The sequence below is a fragment of the Anomaloglossus baeobatrachus genome, chromosome 4 (genome assembly GCF_048569485.1).
Source record: "Anomaloglossus baeobatrachus isolate aAnoBae1 chromosome 4, aAnoBae1.hap1, whole genome shotgun sequence".
NCBI classification, from domain to species: domain Eukaryota; kingdom Metazoa; phylum Chordata; class Amphibia; order Anura; family Aromobatidae; genus Anomaloglossus; species Anomaloglossus baeobatrachus.
This window is the reverse complement of record NC_134356.1, coordinates 255,519,903-255,538,835: the sequence shown is the minus strand read 5'-3', so window position 1 is coordinate 255,538,835 and position 18,933 is coordinate 255,519,903. Positions and strand designations below refer to the sequence as shown.

The 18,933-nt window shown below is 45.3% G+C and overlaps 1 protein-coding gene across 1 annotated transcript in view; it reads left to right on the top strand.

Annotated features, from left to right (window-relative positions):
• Positions 1 to 18,933, top strand: part of LOC142303441 (solute carrier family 23 member 2-like) — a 511,942-nt gene that overhangs the window by 113,469 nt on the left and 379,540 nt on the right. Inside the window, exon 5 of the mRNA XM_075344788.1 lies at positions 1,561 to 1,742. Coding sequence (XP_075200903.1) covers positions 1,561 to 1,742 — 182 coding nt within the window. The remainder of the gene's footprint in view (positions 1 to 1,560; positions 1,743 to 18,933) is intronic.

Below are 18,933 nucleotides of genomic sequence, written 5' to 3'. Positions count from 1 at the left end.
TTGGGAGACCCGATGCTGACAATGTTGGATTGATGCTGGAATCAGAGATGAGTATATGGTGTTTTATTTTAAAAAGGGATATACTATTTAAGAAGGGGTTGTCTGAGTAGTGGACAACCATCAAATGAAGCTGGAAAGTAAATTGTGCAAATAGGGTCTTATCCAAAGGAAAATATAAAGAATAACTTAGAGGGGCTCACCTCTTGTGGTTGTGCAGGTCACAACCACCATAAACGCCTGTAGGCCGCTGCAGAACCCACGTGGAGATCAATCAATCAATCAATGGAAAGGAGAAAGGGTTAATCTCCTGCGCCACCACACAGTCCAAACGATATAAGCTAGAATATGATTTATTGGTTAATGCATTTCAAAGCCATCAAGGCTACTACATCAGGACAATCATATATCTATTGGTCAACGCGTTTCAAAGCCATCAAGGTTTTGATTTTATGATTGTTATGATGAAGAAGCCTTGATGGCTTTGAAACGCGTTGACCAATAAATGATATTCTAATATATCATTTGGACTGTGTGATGGCGTAGGAGATTAACCCTTTCTCCTTTACATTTTTAGTGGGCAACCATATAATACATCCTGGTAGACTAGAAGATTGAGTTTTTATACTTGTTACATACTTATATCCCTGTCTTTGATAAACATAAATATCCAGCTCATGAAGCAATTAGACTAACCAGTTAACTTTAGTTAGCAGAAACTTCCAGAACCTAAAATCGTAGTTTTTTCTTCTGTGGGGCAGCAAAAAAATCTGTTTTCAAATATTATTTGGCCCAGTCTTGACATGTCAGCTTATGTGTCTTGTTTGGGGCTGGTCGGGTTTCCACCTTCCTTACCTTGGCCATGTCTCCTAGCATTGATTGCCTTGTTCTTCTGGACTTCAGGGAGGTTGCAGTTCTGGAATATGACAGCACTGGAGGATTATGGGTTTCTGCTCACTTCATATCTGATTCCTCTCTAATCTTGGCAGTTTATGTGCATCTATTTTCCCGATACAGTTTTTGCAACCCTGTTGACTATTTACAACAGAACTTTTGATGGTTCTGTGATCACACCCAACATTTTAGCAATTTCAAGAGTGTTGTATCCCTCTGTGAGATTTTTATCAATTTTTGACTTTTCAGAGTCAAATTTCTTTTTACACCATTTGGCCTGAGCAAAACAAGCAGCCTAATAATTCTATACACCTTGTTAAAGGGTGTTGATATCTTTAGGCCTCACCATCCCTCTTTACACAAATGCACATCACTTAATATGCTTTATCCAGTACACATTCAAGTTTATATAGCTTGGAGTCAGAAAATATAAATAAAAATGATGAAAAGGACAAAATACTCAGATGCCTAATAATTCTGCACACCGTGTAGGTTTCCTATTGTGATTGTGGTTTTGAAAGAAATAGATACATAATATAACGACGTCCGTGAATCTATACAAAAATGTTTTAATAAATATATAAGTACCTGTTTACATTGTTTGAAATCATATTTGATGAAATATAACTGATAAGAAACACATTTAATCAATCTTACTTTTTCCCTCAGATTCAAGGTGCAGTTATTGTTGCCTCCCTTTTTCAAGTGTTCTTGGGCTTCTCTGGACTAATTGGACTTATATTGAGATTTATTGGACCTCTGTCTATCACACCAACCATTGCACTTATTGGCTTGTCTTTATTTGGTGAGGCAGGAAAGAAATGTGGCAGTCACTGGGGGATAGCTGTAATGTAAGTGAACCAGTAATAATAATAATAATAATAATAATAATAATCATATAAGATGTAAGCAGATCCGTATATTTAGATTGTAAATTAATCATATAATTGTTCTTATCAAGATAGTTCTGTTCATTGTCAAACTGGGGTGCCAGGGGGCTGCCAGTAGCATGACCCTTGTGGGCTCACTGTTCATCTATGTGAAATTATATTGTTGATAGCAGGATGTCAGGCCCAATCATGCACAAGAACCCACTCATGCACAGGTGCCCATTGGGAGATTCATCCTTTTCCCTATGAGCCAGTCTGAGCCTGGTTACATTTAAAGAGGTTATCCACCTTAATTTGCTTATGTTTTTTTAATTTCACTATTGGGCTACATAGGGGCATGAGTAACACCAGCCTCTTTTACTTAACAATAGCCTTAAAACCTTACAATACATATAGCACAAAAACAATTTCCAGAGAATTAGGCTAAAAAATTATTTTATTGTACAGAAAATTGCAAATACAAAAATTTAAAAGAAAACATTAAAATACAAATACAAAAGCTGCTATACCAGAACGGGTGGTAATTAAATTACATAATAAATATAAACCATTGATTTTTGCATAATTAACCACGTATTATGACAATAAATATTTATATGAGTTAAATGGTTAAATTATATCAAAACCTACAAGCTAAAAACACCCAAATTACTAAGGACTGAATAATAAAATATATCTAAATTGATAGTATAACTATAGGCCTATATCTAAACTAATTTTTATAAAGAGGAATTCTACTAAAAGGATGCAAACCCAAAGTTTTCATTCAATCCTTTTGGGGAGACAGTATCTAGTCTGTAGATCCATTGGCTTTCTATTTGGGATAGGGTTTTGAAAAGATCACCACCTTTATTCCCCAAAAAGACTTGATCAATGGCCATAATACATTATTTGGAAGCATCGGATTCATTAAATATCTTAATACAGGTAAAATATATCTTTGTACCGTGTTAGCCAGTAGAGATAAAAAAAATTGTTTAAAATAACTGAAGTCCTCAGTGGTTGATACCTTTTAATGGCTAACTGAAAAGATGGTAATAATTGCAAGCTTTCCAGACTACTCAGGTCTCTTCATCAGGCATGGTATAACACAAAATCTGAAGAGTCACATATTTATACACAACAGGACACAGAATGGAGCTGTAAATAAGACAAGTTATGTGAAGCAGACTACGCCTGAGGGAATATTTTAACCATGCAGATGATTCAGCATCCACCCAGACTGAAGGAAGACGGATCTTGACAACCAAAAAAAGGTCAGATTGGACACCTCCACCTGGACGCAACCCTCATTTGGATAACTATATAGACACTTTCAGACACTTGATAAAATCCACTATCCTAGACACACACAGGAGGCAACTATCCAACATCAGTGCCCAGGACAGAAGGGCCATAAAATCTTTGAAAACCAACAAAGAAATCATCATTAAACCTGCAGACAAGGGGTGTGCAATAGTCGTGATGAACGAATCAGACTACATGAAGGAAGCACACAGACAACTGATGGACACACGCTACTATAAAAAATTGGAGTCTGACCCTACACAGGACTATTACAAGGAACTTAACAAGTTGGTCTGCCTGACATATCCTTAAGAGCCAATGAACTGATACTGGTAAATCCAAGAATAGGCACATTCTCCATGCTTCCCAAAATTCACAAATCTGGAAATCCATGGAGACCCATCATTTCATGTGTGGGTACCCTCACTGAACAAGTCTCTGGATGGGTAGAGGGTATCCTTAAACCCTGAAGAAGAGACCTGTGTAGTTTCGAAAGCTTGCTATATATTACCATCTTTTCAGTTAGCCATTAAAAGGTATCAACCACTGAGGACTCTCAGTTCTTTTAAACATTTTTTTTATGAAATATCTTGAAATGTTTTGCCAGAGTTTTCAATTGGTCAAATGTCTTTGCTGTCTGAGCCTGGTTACATTTAAGGAGGTTATCCACCTTATTTTGCTTATGTTTTTTTAATTTCACTATTGGGCTACATAGGGGCATGTAGGTAGATAGCAACTACCTACCTGTCCTGCTGTCAGCCTCTCTCCCCCAGCTCAGAGCGGTCATGTGACTGCTTCTGCTGGGACTTTGCTACTTCCTGTTGCGGGCAGGGGGCGCTGCCGCTTCTCTCTCTCTCGTGGGGCCTGCTCGGGTCCGGGTACCGCTGCTGTGGCTCGAGTGGTAACCGGACTCGGGCTCGCATGGCCGCCCGTCCTCACAACCATCGGAAAGGGGATATTTACAGGGGAGTTGTTGTGTCTTTGACGCCACCTGTGGGTTGCGGTAAGGGATTGTGGCACCGACGCTGCCTTGTGATGGGGCACCCGGGGCTGAAGGAGCGGGGCAGCAAGATGGGATCCCTTCCATGGGTAGGGGAGGTGTAGTCCCGGGGCCCGCGGATTGAACACGGGAGTGATGGCTGCTGGAGGTGGCACGCCGGGCTGGACCGGGGGACGAGGTGTACTCACAGTTCAGTAATTTCACACAAGTCCAGTAGTAAACCAAGTTGCCAGTGGCCAGCTGCCTTAGGAGGGTGCATTTGGGTCCCGCACCCAGGTTAATGAACAGGTATACTTTCCTCCTGCACTTTGTGTTTGTCTTTCCTTTTTGGATGACTTTGCATGGAACAAAGAAGTCCACTCCCGGTTCTGTATGTGTTCGGAGCTGTGGAACGCGAAAGCTGACCCTTGGGATCTCATTGGGTTCTGACGGACACCCTATCCCCTGCGTTGGGCTTCCATTTTGCTCTATCTGGGCAGTTAATGGGACAAAGTCTGGAACCTTGTCCCCGGTTGGTTAATTGGAGAGGGGCTTGCAATCTTCCTCGCCGTAGGGTCAAGGCATCCCAACTGTGCACGGCCTCCGGACCGGATTCCTGCTGTCGGCACCGGCGGGCTACAACCCTGCCCCGGTCCACTTTAGGTCTCCCGCGATCGGATCTCCGTCGCCTGTGGCCCTGTTCATTGTCTGCCACCTAGCCAGGTAGTCAAAGGGCTACTACCCCTGACTACACTGCACACTTCGCTCCTTTCACTTCAACTGTCAGGACTCATCTCCAACTACTGACTAACTGACGTGTTCCCACCCCTGACACCTCAGGACCCCTAGGTGGGCATTTTTATCCGCCTGATCCCGCCCACTGGTGTGTCCTTATTATCATGAGGGGGTGACTAGGGTTTAATGACTGTGTGTTATGCCTAAGTGTGGGTTTCTGGTGGTAACAAGGAGGATGTACAACTTTTGTGACTACCTGGTTTTGCCAGGGCATCACACTGTGATGTCACGTCGACAGGGGCAGGAGCTTATGCCTCGCCTTTGTTGATGAGCATCCCAGCCAACGTCATTTTGCCGCCCTGCTGCTTAGTGGGGCAGATACAGTATGTCGGAGTCCCTGCCCCCCTTCCCTCGCACCCTCCCATACATTCTATAGTTCAGTGTTCTCAAAAACGAGGCTCTCCTGCAGGCCCACAGCTCCCTTGATGATCACTGCCTGTGTTGGGGGCCAATGCAGTCAGCACTTTATTTCAGATGACAGATTTATGTGCACTGCAGAGATGCAAATTCTCTATACAGTTACCCCAATCAGAGGCCACCCAGCTGATCAGCTGTACAGAGAGCTTGTCTCTACACAGTGCCAGTTAGATAATACAAAGCTCTATAAGCGGCAGATCCTGCACGGCAGCGTTTGTCAAGGTTTCTGCAGGCCACAAGAAGCAGGACGACCCAAGACACCGAGGAAATGGAGGACAGGTGAGAAAGATTTGTCTTTTTGTGTGTGAAGACTGGCACAATAGGGGACAATTCTACAGGATGGATGGAGCATTGCTACAAGAAGAGACCCAATAAAGGGGACATGACTACAGGATGAGCAAAAGGATTTGCACAATACTACAGGATGGGCACATTATTACAGGATGAGCACAAGGATCCTGGGCACATCATATGTGCCCATATTGTCCTCTGTAGTAATATGCCCATATTGTTCCCTGTAGTAATGTGTCTATTCCATATTGTCCCTTGTAGTAATGTGCCCATCCTTTAGTAATGGCCTCATGTCCCCTATTATGCTGTTGTTCATATACATACACAAAACAAATACTTTCACCTGTCCTCTGTTCCCTTAATGTCCTCTTACCTGCTTCTTGCAGACCACAGGCACATAGACCCCTAGGTGATAGCGTCCTGTGCAAGGCCCGCCGCTGTGGTCGTCAGCACTTTAGTTAAATTCTTTGCGGCGCCGCAGACTTTTGTTTTTCTATTGTATCAAATATTTATTTCATGCAATAAAATGTAAATCAATTATTTAAAAATCATACAATGCGATTTTTTGGGATTTTTTTTATTCGGTCTATCACAGTTGAAGTGTATTTAGTATAAAAATTACAGACCTCTCCAATCTTTGTAGGTGGGAAAACTTGCAAACTCGGCAGTGAATAAATAAGATACAATATTTTCCCCACTGTGTAAATACAAATATATATATATATACATATATATATATACTAGAAGGTGGCCCGATTCTAATGCATCAGGTATTCTAGAATTTAATGTGTAGTTAATGTATGATTTTTGTTATATATATATATATATATATATATATATATATATAGATGTTGTTGTGTGTAGTTGTCAAGTGTTTGTGTAGGGCGCTGTAAATGTTCTGGGTGTTGTCTGGGTGGGGGGGTGAGAGCGGTGTTGTTTGTGTGTTTTGTTGTGTGTGTTGTGTTGTTTGTGGAGCGCTGTGTGTCTGCAGTGTTGTCTGTGTGTGGTGCTGTGTGTGTTGCGCAGTTTATGTGGGTGTGGGTGTGGGGTGCGTGTGTGTGTTTTGGGGGGAGGTATGTTTTGTGCAATGTGTGTGTTGCGCGGTATGTGCGTATATTTGTGTGTGCCGCGGTGTTTGTGTGTTGTGTGTGTGGCGTTGTCTGTGTGTGTGGGTGTCTGTGTAGGGGGGTGTTTGTGGTTCCCAGTGTGTGTGGTGTGGTGTGTTGTGCGGTGCGTGTGTGGTGGTGGTGTGTGTGTGTTTTGGGGGGAGGTGTGCACCCCCCATCGTGCTCCATCCCCCATGCTGCACACTCCCATAGTGCTCCATCCCCCATGCTGCACACCCCCCATCGTGTTTCATCCCCCCATTCTGGGCACCCCCCATCGTGTTTTATCCCCCCCATTCTGGGCACATAGTGTGAGGGGGCGTGACCTAGCACCATAGTGTGAGGGGCATGACCTAGTGCCATAGTGTGAGGGGGCGTGGCCTAGCTGCATAGTGTGAGGGTGCGTGGCGTGGCCTAGCGGCATAGTGTGAGGAGAGTGGCCTAGCGGCATAGTGTGGGGGGCGTGGCCTAGCGGCATAGTGTGAGGGGCGTGGCCTAGCACCATAGTGTGAGGGGGCGTGGCCTAGCGCCATAGTGTGAGGGGGCGTGACCTAGCACCATAGTGTGAGGGGCATGACCTAGTGCCATAGTGTGAGGAGGCGTGGCCTAGCTGCATAGTGTGAGGTGCGTGGCTTAGCGGCATAGTGAGGGGGCGTGGCCTAGCGGCATATTGTGAGGGGGCGTGACCTATTTTTTTGCCCACTAAAAAAATGACGTGGGCTTCGCCATATTTTTGTATGCTAGCCAGGTACAGCAGGCAGCCACGGGCTGCCTCCAACCCCCAGTTGCCTATTTGTACCCGGCTGGGAACCAAAAATATAGGGAAGCCCGTTTTTTTTAATTATTTCACTTATTTCATGAAATAATTAAAAAACAAATGACGTGGGCTTCGCCCCATTTTTGTGTCCAGCCAGGTACAACTAGGCAGCTGGGGATTGGAATCCGCAGGACAGGTTAGCCCGAGGTTTCTGGGCGCCTCTGCTGCGAATTGCAGTCCGCAGCCGTCCCAGAAAATGGCGCTCTCATAGAAGCGCCATCATCTGGCGCTGTATCCAACTCTTCCAACAGCCCTGGAGCCGGGTGGCTTGTTGGGTAATCATGAGTTAATACTGGCTTTGTTTTACTAGCCAGTATTAAGCCAGAGATTCTTAATGTCAGGCACGTTTGACCCGGCCATTAAGAATCTCCAATAAAGGGTTAAAAAAAAGACACCACACAGAGAAAAAATACTTTAATAGAAATAAATACACAGACACATTAGAGACTCCATCTTTATTACCCCCTGTCAGCCCTCCGCGATCCATGGTCTTCTGTCTTTCTCGTTCAACAAATGCAGCTCTGCTCCATCACTGCTGCATGGGGGAAGACACTGCTTCCCGTGGAGCATTCACTCCGTGAAAGCTGCACGAGAAGCAGCGTGCAGCCTTCACTCCGTGAGTGATCAGTGCTGCTAGCGGTAACAGCGGTAACGCTGACAGACGCGTTACCATAGCAACGGTGCTCCCGGAGCTGCGGTTAGCGGTGGCGTCACCGCTAACTGCGTTGCTATGGCAACGGTGATCTCCGTTAATGACCGGCTGTGTCAGCCGGTCCCTAACGGAACGGGGAGTCGACCGTGTGCTAGAGCATGTCGCCGGTACACGGCGATACACAAATGTGCACCGTGTACCGGAGAGATGCACTCGCAGGTCCTACATGATGCGTCATAGTCATGTGACCAGTCTGTAGCCAATGAGATAATAGCCACGTGACTGGTCACATGGCCATTTTGATGTCACGATATGTCCTGCATCTCTGCTGGCAGTGCCGGTCACCGGGAGGATTCAGCGATCATCGGATGGAATAGCGGCAGGAGACAGAGTGCAGGAGGGATCGCGGGGACTGGTAAGTGTTATGGCAATGTTTATTAACTGTATGTGTACATTTATAATGCATTTTTATGTGTTTGTGATTGCCTCCCATTATAGCCTATTGGTTCGAGTTTGGTTCGTCGAACGTTCGACGAACCGAACTCGAACGGGAGCTCCGTTCGGCGAACCGACCTCGAGCCGAACCGCGACCGGTTCGCTCATCTCTAGTTGTGATAAAATCATGAACAGACATAACACTAAGAGGGAGTTAAGGAGGCCACGTTAAGGCGCATTATTCATACAAGAATACATGATATAAAGCACATAGTATATTCAAATTCTATGGCAAGAGTGGAGAGTTCTTCTCTCCTACCTCCTCCATTTGTTATAATAATGTTGACATTTACGATTTATTAACACATGAAGGATAAACATTACTATCTATTTCAAGGCAATGTGCAATATGAAAAGAATGCATTGTGTTATAAATATATGGGAATAGCACTAACGCGCACCTTTGGATTGGAGAAAGTTTTATTAAATATGTAATTACTGCATTTTCTTCTCCCTCATAAATTATAGCAGCTAATTACTCATTCAAAAATTATATAAGTTTAATTAAAGCCCTTCTGCCAATTACAATAAAGGGGATTCTGATCCTCCATCTCTCATCACTGCAGTAGGGACTGAATAGTGCATCATGGTAGCTTATTTTCCGATCAGGGTCTATGGGACTGAAGGAGGTAGGTGAGTACAGTTCGTATTTGGCTATTTCTTTCAGTCCCGTAGACATAGCTGTAGAGTGATCACACATTTATCACATATTTTGAGAATAGTTGAAAAATGTCATTTGTGAGAAAACAATTTTATATATACATATTTAAAGGGAAGCTGTTAGCAGAATTTAGGGCACAAGAGCCTGATTTCAGTGATGTGTCACTTATTAAGCTGTGTTTTGTAGTTTCAATACAGAGATTTATCATCAAGAGAATAACATTGCAGGATCATATATCACGTGCAGGCCAGTCAGGTTAATTTGTGTAACTGACGCACCCCAGGGCCTTGGGGTACTCGGTCCCGGGCCTTAAATCACGGGGACGTGTCACGGGTGGCCAGTGCCCATGACCCTGAGGGTCGCTTAATAAAAAGGGGAAATAAAAGGAAAAATAAAATGTTTTTCGTGACGCCACTTGTGGTATACGGCTATGTGGGGAAAGCCGCCATTGCAAAGTCTCTCACTGCTGGGGCTGGTGGTATTGAGCAGCTTGGAGGTTATGGCCCTCCGCAAGTAGAGCTAAGCCCCAGGGTAGAATGATGGTGGTTGTAGTATAGTGAAAGTTGGTGATGCAGAGGTGTAGGAAGAATTCAGACAACACAGGGGCTGTGGTTTAACTTGTTCTTTACTCACTGGTTCTGAGTATCTGCAACCCGGCTGGTGCTGGTCTCTACCAATCTTGGCCTCAGGTAATCCCGTATTCCCTTAATCCCAGTGCCATTGTAGTGACCTGGTGAGCTTTACTTCCATGCACCCGTCTGTAGCTGGTAGATCCCCGTGGCCTGAAGTGTTCTGGGGTCCCCTCCTGTTGTCAAAATCCTGGCCCATATGACAGGCAGCTTGAACCTCTCTTAGGTTGGACCTCTGTCCCAGTTCCCAGGTTCCCTCTTTGCTGCTGTGCCCTGGACACTAACGTTGATGAGGAACCCTGATGATTCCCTCACCGGGCAGAATTAGCAGGTTAGCTTGAAGCGTCTTCCTGAACTAGGGCTCTGCACCCTGCCGGTGCTCAGTCCCATGAGTACTCACACCATACTCTCCCTGGCGACCGTACTCCTTTAGCACTTACTCCATGTCAAGATGTCCATCTCCCATCAACTGTACTGACTAGCTCTTCCCCCTCCCAGGTTTCTGACTAGCGGATTGGATGAGTCCCGACCAATAGGTGGACATCCATCAGATCCGTCTCTAGCCTGTTACTCAGTCTGAAAAAGGGCATGGATGTGTGTGTGTTTGAATGGTATTTACCAGCACTGGTCTTCCAGGAACCCAGGGTTAGCACCACATCTGTTACTGGATGCAATACCCTGTGACACTTGACAACTCAGGGCCGCCACATAACCTCGCCCTCACTTCTAATTAGTGGCTTGCTAACAATGCACAGTGTGCACAGGAAGGTGCAAGTCAGGGGTGTGGTCGGGGTTATACACAGCCCAGAAGACTTAGCTCTGCTACATCTACATCAGTCAAAATGGGTATTCTATGAAAACTACATCAAATAGTCCAGTACGTGACATATCGCTAAAATTGGGATTCCTTTATCTGTATAATGTTGCTATCAGATTGTATAGCAAAAACCTGCACAGATTCCCTTAAAAAGAAGCTTGTCAGCCGGATCATGTCACCTAAACCATGTGCAGCATGATTCAGATCCTAGCTAGAAATTCAAGCCAAGGATCATAGGCAAAAACTAGACTAGTCCGGCGCTTTACCTGGCCAGCATTTCCCAGGTCTCTTACTATTTTCATCTAAGAGTATATGTAAGGAGATTGACATACTGCTCCGTTCCCCATTGATGACACCAATGTTATAGGTATAATGTAAAGTGTCATGTGTTTTATGTCATGCATAATTGTGATTGTAATGTTTCATGTGCACTTTGGTGTGCTGCAATGTTTCATTGTACTATTCTGGCAGTGGGCTCAAAAACAGTAAATGTTTGGGACCAGCCCATAGTGGGAAGGGCTAGTGCAAAGGGACATGAACAGTTTCTTTTGAGAATGTCAGATAGGACTAAAAGGTGCTTTACATGCTGCGATATCACTAGCGATTTATCGTCAGGGTCACGGTGTTTGTGACACATATCCGGCATCGTTAGAGACATCGCAGTGTGTAACACGTACGAGCGAGCTTAAACGATTATACAAGAGACAAAAATTGTTGGTTTTGGAGAGGTCGTCCAAACACCAAAAATCGTTGTCTCGTACGTAGCGATGTTGTTTGTCATTTCTGCGGCATTACACATCGCTGTGTGTGACACCGCAGGAGCAACGAACATCTCCTTACCTGCCTCCAGCGGAAATGCGGAAGGAAGGAGGTGGGCGGCATGTTATGTCCCGATCATCTCCGCCCCTCCGCTTCTATTGACCGACCGCTTAGTGACGTCGTGGTGATGCCGAACGCACCTCCCCCTTGAAGGAGGGATTGTTCGGCTGTCACAGTGACGTCGCTGACAAGGTATGTGCGTGTGACGCTGCCCTAGCGATAATGTTCGCTACAGCAGCGATCACCACATATTGCTCGTACGACGGGGGCGGGTGCTATCGCGCTCGACATCGCTAGCAATCGCTAGCGATGTCGCAGCGTGTAAAGCACCCTTTAGTCTAAGACGGAGAAAACCTAAGGTAAGAATAACAGAAAGCCAAATGAAGTGGGTGTTCATATATAGAGAGAAGACTAAGACAGAGGTTAGCAATATCCTAGAGAGATAGATAACCAAGAGACAGAGTTGAGATGGGTCAGAGGATTGACCGAAGTACTGACAGAGTTGAGAAGGGTCCTAGCAGAATGATCCAAAGTTTACAACTCTCTAAGCTAGTGGGTCAGAACAGAACAGAACATGAGATGAACTAAGTGCTCCGGGCTGGAGTTCCCTAAGCGTCAACAAGCTGCAAGCGAGGTTCAGCAATATTGGCAAGTTATCTCTTTAAAAGGGAGAAGATATGGAGCCATGAGAAAAAAAATATGACTTTTATGCACTGAACTGTGCTATTAGGCTGGTTTGTGGTGGAACAAATGAGATTAGTGCAGGCTGGAACAGGTGAAGCGAGGGAAGTAGAGAGAGTATGTGTACAGATGCTCTGCGCTAATGAAATGCAATATAAGATATGTGCCCGTTATGTTATATATACAGTTGTAATTAAGTTACAGTTGAGTTAAACTTTGTTTTTATAGAATTGGTGGTCTCTCAATGAATTGGTTAACATCTGGTCCTGGCAACATGCGACCTGCAAAGACGTATCACTTCCCTAGTACCAATGCACATACCAAACCATTACCCTCTCTGTCATGTAGTATACCTAGGTACAGGAGGCACAGACCTTGCCACGACTACCGCTTCAAGCCATGTTACATATGGTCATCAGCTGGATATTTTTGAGAAAAATATACCTAGCTACAATTGTGCAGTCAGGCTTTGATTCATCCTGCCAGTAACTTGGTCAGCATGAATCAACTGACAGGTTCTCTTTATGCGTCATTTCCCCAAAATGGAGCTATTTGAAATATCTCGAAGTTTTTAGGTCACACTGATGATTAGATGTAGTCATTTCATAGGTCATTGTCTGAAAAGGATAATAAAGAGTGAGGAAATGTATCCGAAACAGTCTATTTCTCTTTGTTTTGGCTACAGAAGAAATTGCATTGAAATGATTCTCTATACTTATGCTTTAACTACCACCCACCTGACTACAGAACTGAATGATATTTCAGCACTTTGTAGAAAAATATAGATGAATAGTCCTTGTCTATGGCATGAATAACCTGCTCCTTGACTGCCTGGAAGTCTATGGCATGAATAACCTGCTTTTGGACTGCCTTGAAGTTTATTGAACAAATAACCTGCTGATAGACTGCAATAGAACTCTATGGCATAGATAACTTGCTGATGGACTGCTTGGACGTCTATGGTATGCATAACCTACTGATTGACTGCCTGGAAGTCTGTTGATCAAATAACCTGCTCATGAACTGGCTAGACGTTTATGGCATGGATAACCTGCTCATGGACTGCAATAGAACTCTATAGCAAGGATAACCTGCTGATGGACTGCTTGGAAGTCTGTGGCATGAATAACCTGCTCATGTAATACCTAGAAGTCTATGGCAGAAGTCTATGGCAAGGATAACCTGCTCATGGACTGCCTGGAAGACTATGGCATGGATAACCTGCTCATGGACTGCAATAGACCTCTATTGCATGGATAACCTGCTGAGGGGCTGTCTGGAAGTTTTTTGGCATTAATAACCTGCTGGTAGACTGCCTGGAAGTTTATTACACTAATACCCTGCTCATGGACTGCAGTAGACCGCTATGGCATAGGTAACCTGCCGATGGACTGCCTTGAAGTCTATAGCATGAATATACTCCTCATGGACTGCTTGATGTTTACAAGAATTTGATTTTCTTTTGGCTTCCCTGCTGAACACACAAAAAACTAAAGCTTGTAGCAGTATTTCTTCTTCGAATGAGTTTATTAGGCCATAAGTAATAAAAATGAATGTAATCTTACTGACCTACAAGTTAGGGGTAATCATAAATGGTCGATAAACAGCGAGAAGATTGAGATACAAGCAGCATTAATAATCTTTATATCCTAGCATCAAGTATTTAGTTAATCTCATTTCCAAGTAATAAACTTTCTGTACTGCTGCAAAATTATGAGAAATATCCCATAAATTATATTAAATGTGAAAAGGAAACATAAATCAACATCAAACAACAGAATAAAGAAAAGTATTGGTATATTATGTATAAATGCTTCTATTATATAAAAAATACATCATGAAATAGATAAAGAAACAGAAGTTCCAGGCGGCACACAATCCTTCAAGGTGCACGTGTCAAAGGAAGGCATCCACAGTATAATTAATACAAAGGACCGGCAGTCCAAATCTTCTGAAATATTTTTGTAGTTTATTTCATCATATCATACAGGCGTAAATTACACGTTTCGGCTAATAGTGAGCCTTTTTCACATCTATAGATTAAATGAATGCACACACATATATATACACACACAATGAGTGGATTACTTCCTTTGTGACTGACCCACCTATCTCATCTGCATATTAAATTAATTAGTTAAATTGTTAATCAAATTTCCTTATATGTTTCTCATTAGAATTCAATCAAAACCAAGCAGATTCACTGAGATGATGGTTCAACCACAATTACAATGGATTTAGACATATAAAAAAACAGTAAACAGCTTAATAAATCAAAGGGTTACATTTTTCACCTTTACTACAAAATTGCATAACATCTAAACATCAAAAGTTATATATATTATTTGACATTTTCCATGTAAATTGATATATCTATAATATCGCAAATACAATGTCATTACATGTCAAGTATAAATTTTCTTGATTTTAATAAATTACATTTTTCTTTTTGAAGAAGAAAATAAAAATAAAAATAAACTCTGTTACATCAATTCAATATTTCATTACATGTATGGCTGTGTTACAAAAAACAAGTTACATCATAATCCCTATTCAGTCCCAGTGGATGGAGAGACTGCAGTCGGTGTATCCAGTATAGCTCACGCTGCTTCAATGCCCTGACACCATCTCCTCCTCGCCTGGGCTATGGGACTTGCTCCAGGATCTGATAACGCAATTGTGACACATTGTGTTTGTGTTCAGCAAAGTGCTGTGGTACCGATAATAAAACATTCTTTTGTCTAATGGTGTATTTATGGTTGGAAAGCCTCTCTTTTAAGGCCACGTCACACTAAGCAACATCGCTGCTAACGAACAACTTTTGTGACGTAGCAGCGATGTTGCTAGTGATGTTGCTGTGTGTGACATCCAGCAACAGCCTGGCCCCTGCTGTGAGGTCGTTGGTTGTTGCTGAATGTCCTGGGCCATTTTTTAGTTGTTGCTCTCCCGCTGTGAAGCACAGATCGCTGTGTGTGACAGCGACAGAGCAACAACTAAATGTGCAGGCAGCAGGAGCTGGCTTCTGCGAACACTGGTAACCACGGTAAACATCGGGTAACCAAGAAGCCCTGTCCTTGGTTACCCGATATTTACCTTCGTTACCAGCCTCCTCCGCTCTCACTGTCAGTGCCGGCTCCTGCTTCTTGCACGTGTAGCAGAGTACACATCGGTAATTAACCCCATGTGTACTGTAGCTAGGAGAGCAGGGAGCCAGCGCTAAGTGGTGTGCGCTACTCCCTGCTCTGTGCACATGTAGCTACAGCACACATCAGGTAATTAACCCAATGTGTGCTGTAACTAGGAGAGCAGGGAGCCAGCGCTAAGCATTGTGCGCTGCTCCCTGCTCTGTGCACATTTAGCTGCAGTACACATCGGGTAATTAACCCGATGTGTGCTGTAACTAGGAGAGCAGGGAGCCAGCGCTAAGCGGTGTGCGCTGCTCCCTGCTCTGTGCACATGTAGCTGCAGCACACATCGGATAATTAACCCGATGTGTGCTGTAACTAGGAGAGCAGGGAGCTAGCGCTAAGCGGTGTGCGCTGCTCCCTGCTCTCTGCACGTGTAGCTGCGCGCGCTGGTAACCAAGGTAAATATCGGGTTGGTTACCCGATATTTACCTTAGTTACTAAGCGCAGCATCTTCCACGCGGCGCTGCTGGCTGGGGGCTGGGACACTGGTTGCTGGTGAGCTCACCAGCAACTCGTGTAGCCACGCTCCAGCGATCCCTGCCAGGTCAGGTTGCTGGTGGGATCGCTGGAGCGTCGCAGTGTGACATCTCACCAGCAACCTCCTAGCAACTTACCAGCGATCCCTATCAGGTTGGATCGTTGTTGGGATCGCTGGTAAGTTGTTTAGTGTGACTGGGCCTTAAGGGTACCTTCACACTTTAGCGATGCAACAGCGATCCGAACAGCGATCTGACCTGGTCAGGATTGCTGCTTCATCACAACATGGTCGCTGGTGAGCTGTCAAACAGGCAGATCTCACCAGCGACCAGTGACCAGCCCCCAGCCAGCAGCGACGTGCAAGCGACGCTGCGCTTGTACGGAGCCGGCGTCTGGAAGCTGCGGACACTGGTAACTAAGATAAACATCGGGTATTGTTACCCGATGCTTACCTTAGTTACCAGCACACACCGCTTAACTTAGCGTGTGCAGGGAGAAGGAGCCGGCACTGGCAGCGTGAGAGCTGCGGAGGCTGGTAACGAAGGTAAATATCGGGTAACCACCTTGGTTACCCGATGTTTACCTTGGTTACAGCTTACCGCAGGCTGTCAGACGCCGGCTCCTGCTCCCTGCACATTCAGGATTGTTGCTCTCTCGCTGTCACACACAGCGATGTTTGCTTATCAGCAGGAGAGCAACAATAAAAAAAACGAACCAGGGCTGTGTGTAACGAGCAGCGATCTCACAGCAGGGGCCAGATCGCTGCTCAGTGTCACATACAGGGAGATCGCTAATGAGGTCACAAAAACGTGACTCAGCAGCGATCTCAGTAGAGATCTCGCTGTGTGTGAAGTACCCCTAAAGGTCCAGTCACACATAACGAGATCGTGAACGAGATCGCTACTACGTCACACTTTCTGGATCGTTTATGAGTCGTTGTTGAAATCGCATGTTGGGTGTCACACATAACGAGTTTATGAATGAGCATGCGTCCCGTATAACGATCTTTCAAATCGCTGGGACCCTGTCACACAGCAACTATGTTAACGATTCCAATCCCATTAGCGGCGTAGTAAAATGCAGTGAGTCACGTAGGCGTGCATTTGCGTCGCCTTTTCCATACCCCCCTCCGCTTTCATTGGCGGCCAATACTGCGTTCTGATTGGGGGCGTATCTAGCGGTTAAATTTTGGATCGCGTCACCCTTTGTCACTTCTTTTGCGCTTTGCTTTGAGATAGAACCTGCGTCTCCACCCTGATTCCTTCGTCCATTGTACCCGGTCGCTTTGTTGGTGTGTTTTTCGGATCGAAGCCGCACCTGCAGCTAACCAATCGGTGCAGAGAGGGGCGCGGAAACGGGGACGCAACAACACGCCTTCGTGCATCTCATCTAGGTCGTCAACGAAATCATTAATAGGGTGTCAAACATACAGATTCATGCAGCCCAGCAGGACTCCAACGAGCCAAAAATGGCCCAAGCTGTTCGGCATCGATCAGCGATTTCGCAGCAGGGGGTGAATCGTTGATACGTGTCAAACGTGACGAGATCGCAATTGAAGTCGTTCTTGCGTCACAGAAACTGTGACGTAGTAACGATCTCGTTTACGATCTCGTTATGTGTGAAGTGGCCTTTAAGGCCCCGTCACACTAAGCAACATCGCTAGCAACATCGCTGCTAACGAACAACTTTTGTGACGTTGCTAGCGATGTTGCTGTGTGTGACATCCAGCAACAACCTGGCCCCTGCTGTGAGGTCGTTGGTTGTTGCTGAATGTCCTGGGCCATTTTTTAGTTGTTGCTGTCCTGCTGTGAAGCACAGATCGCTGTGTGTGACAGCGAGACAGCAACAACTAAATATGCAGGCAGCAGGAGCCGGCTTCTGCAGAGGCTGGTAACCAATGTAAACATCGGGTAACCAAGAAGCCCTGTCCTTGGTTACCCGATATTTACCTTCGATACCAGCCTCCGCCGCTCTCACTGCCTGTGCTGCCGGCTCCTGCTCTGTGCACATGTAGCTAGCTGCAGGACACATCGGGTTAATTAACCTGATGTGTGCTGTAAGTAGGAAAGCAAGGAGCCAGCACTAAGCATTGTGCGCTGCTCCCTGCTCTGTGCACATGTAGCTGCAGCATACATCGGGTAATTAACCCGATGTGTGCTGTAACTAGGAGAGCAGGGAGCCAGCGCTCAGTGTGCGCTGCTCTCTGCTCTCTGCACGTGTAGCTCCGTGCAGTGGTAACCAAGGTAAATATCGGGTTGGTTACCGATATTTACCTTAGTTACCAAGCGCAGCATCTTCCACGCGGCGCTGCTGGCTGGGGGCTGGGACACTGGTTGCTGGTGAGCTCACCAGCAACTCGTGTAGCCACGCTCCAGCGATCCCTGCCAGGTCAGGTTGCTGGTGGGATCGCTGGAGCGTCGCAGTGTGACAGCTCACCAGCAACCTCCTAGCAACTTACCAGCGATCCCTATCGTTGTTGGGATCGCTGGTAAGTTGCTTAGTGTGACGGTACCTTTAGGGGTGCTTCACACATAGCGAGATCGCTAGCGAGATCGCTGCTGAGTCACGGTTTTGGTGACGCAATAGTGACCTCATTAGCGATCTCGCTGTGTGTGACACTGAGCAGCGATCTGGCCCCTGCTGTGAGATCGCTGCTCGTTACACACAGTGCTGGTTCGTTTTCTTCAAAGGCGATGTCCTGCTGTGCAGGACGCAATTCTGTGTGTGACTCCTAGACAGCGACCTTGTTCACGACTCACGTAGGCGTGCATCTTCGTTGGTTTCCACGCCCTCTCTGTTCTGATTGGTGATCGCTACTGCGTTCTCATTGGACGTCTCATTGGGCGTCTTCCATTGTTTGTTCTATTACAGTTCATTTTGTAGGTAGGGCTAGTTCACTTGTCCCTGACCGCGTGTAGCAAGCAGATCGCAATACAGTCCATTCTGCATCGCTTCATCCGTTCATCAGATATTCTGGGCGTCGTCCAATAGAATTATAACGTCGACGCAAGGGACTTGCGTGACGCAGTTGCGTTCTCTAC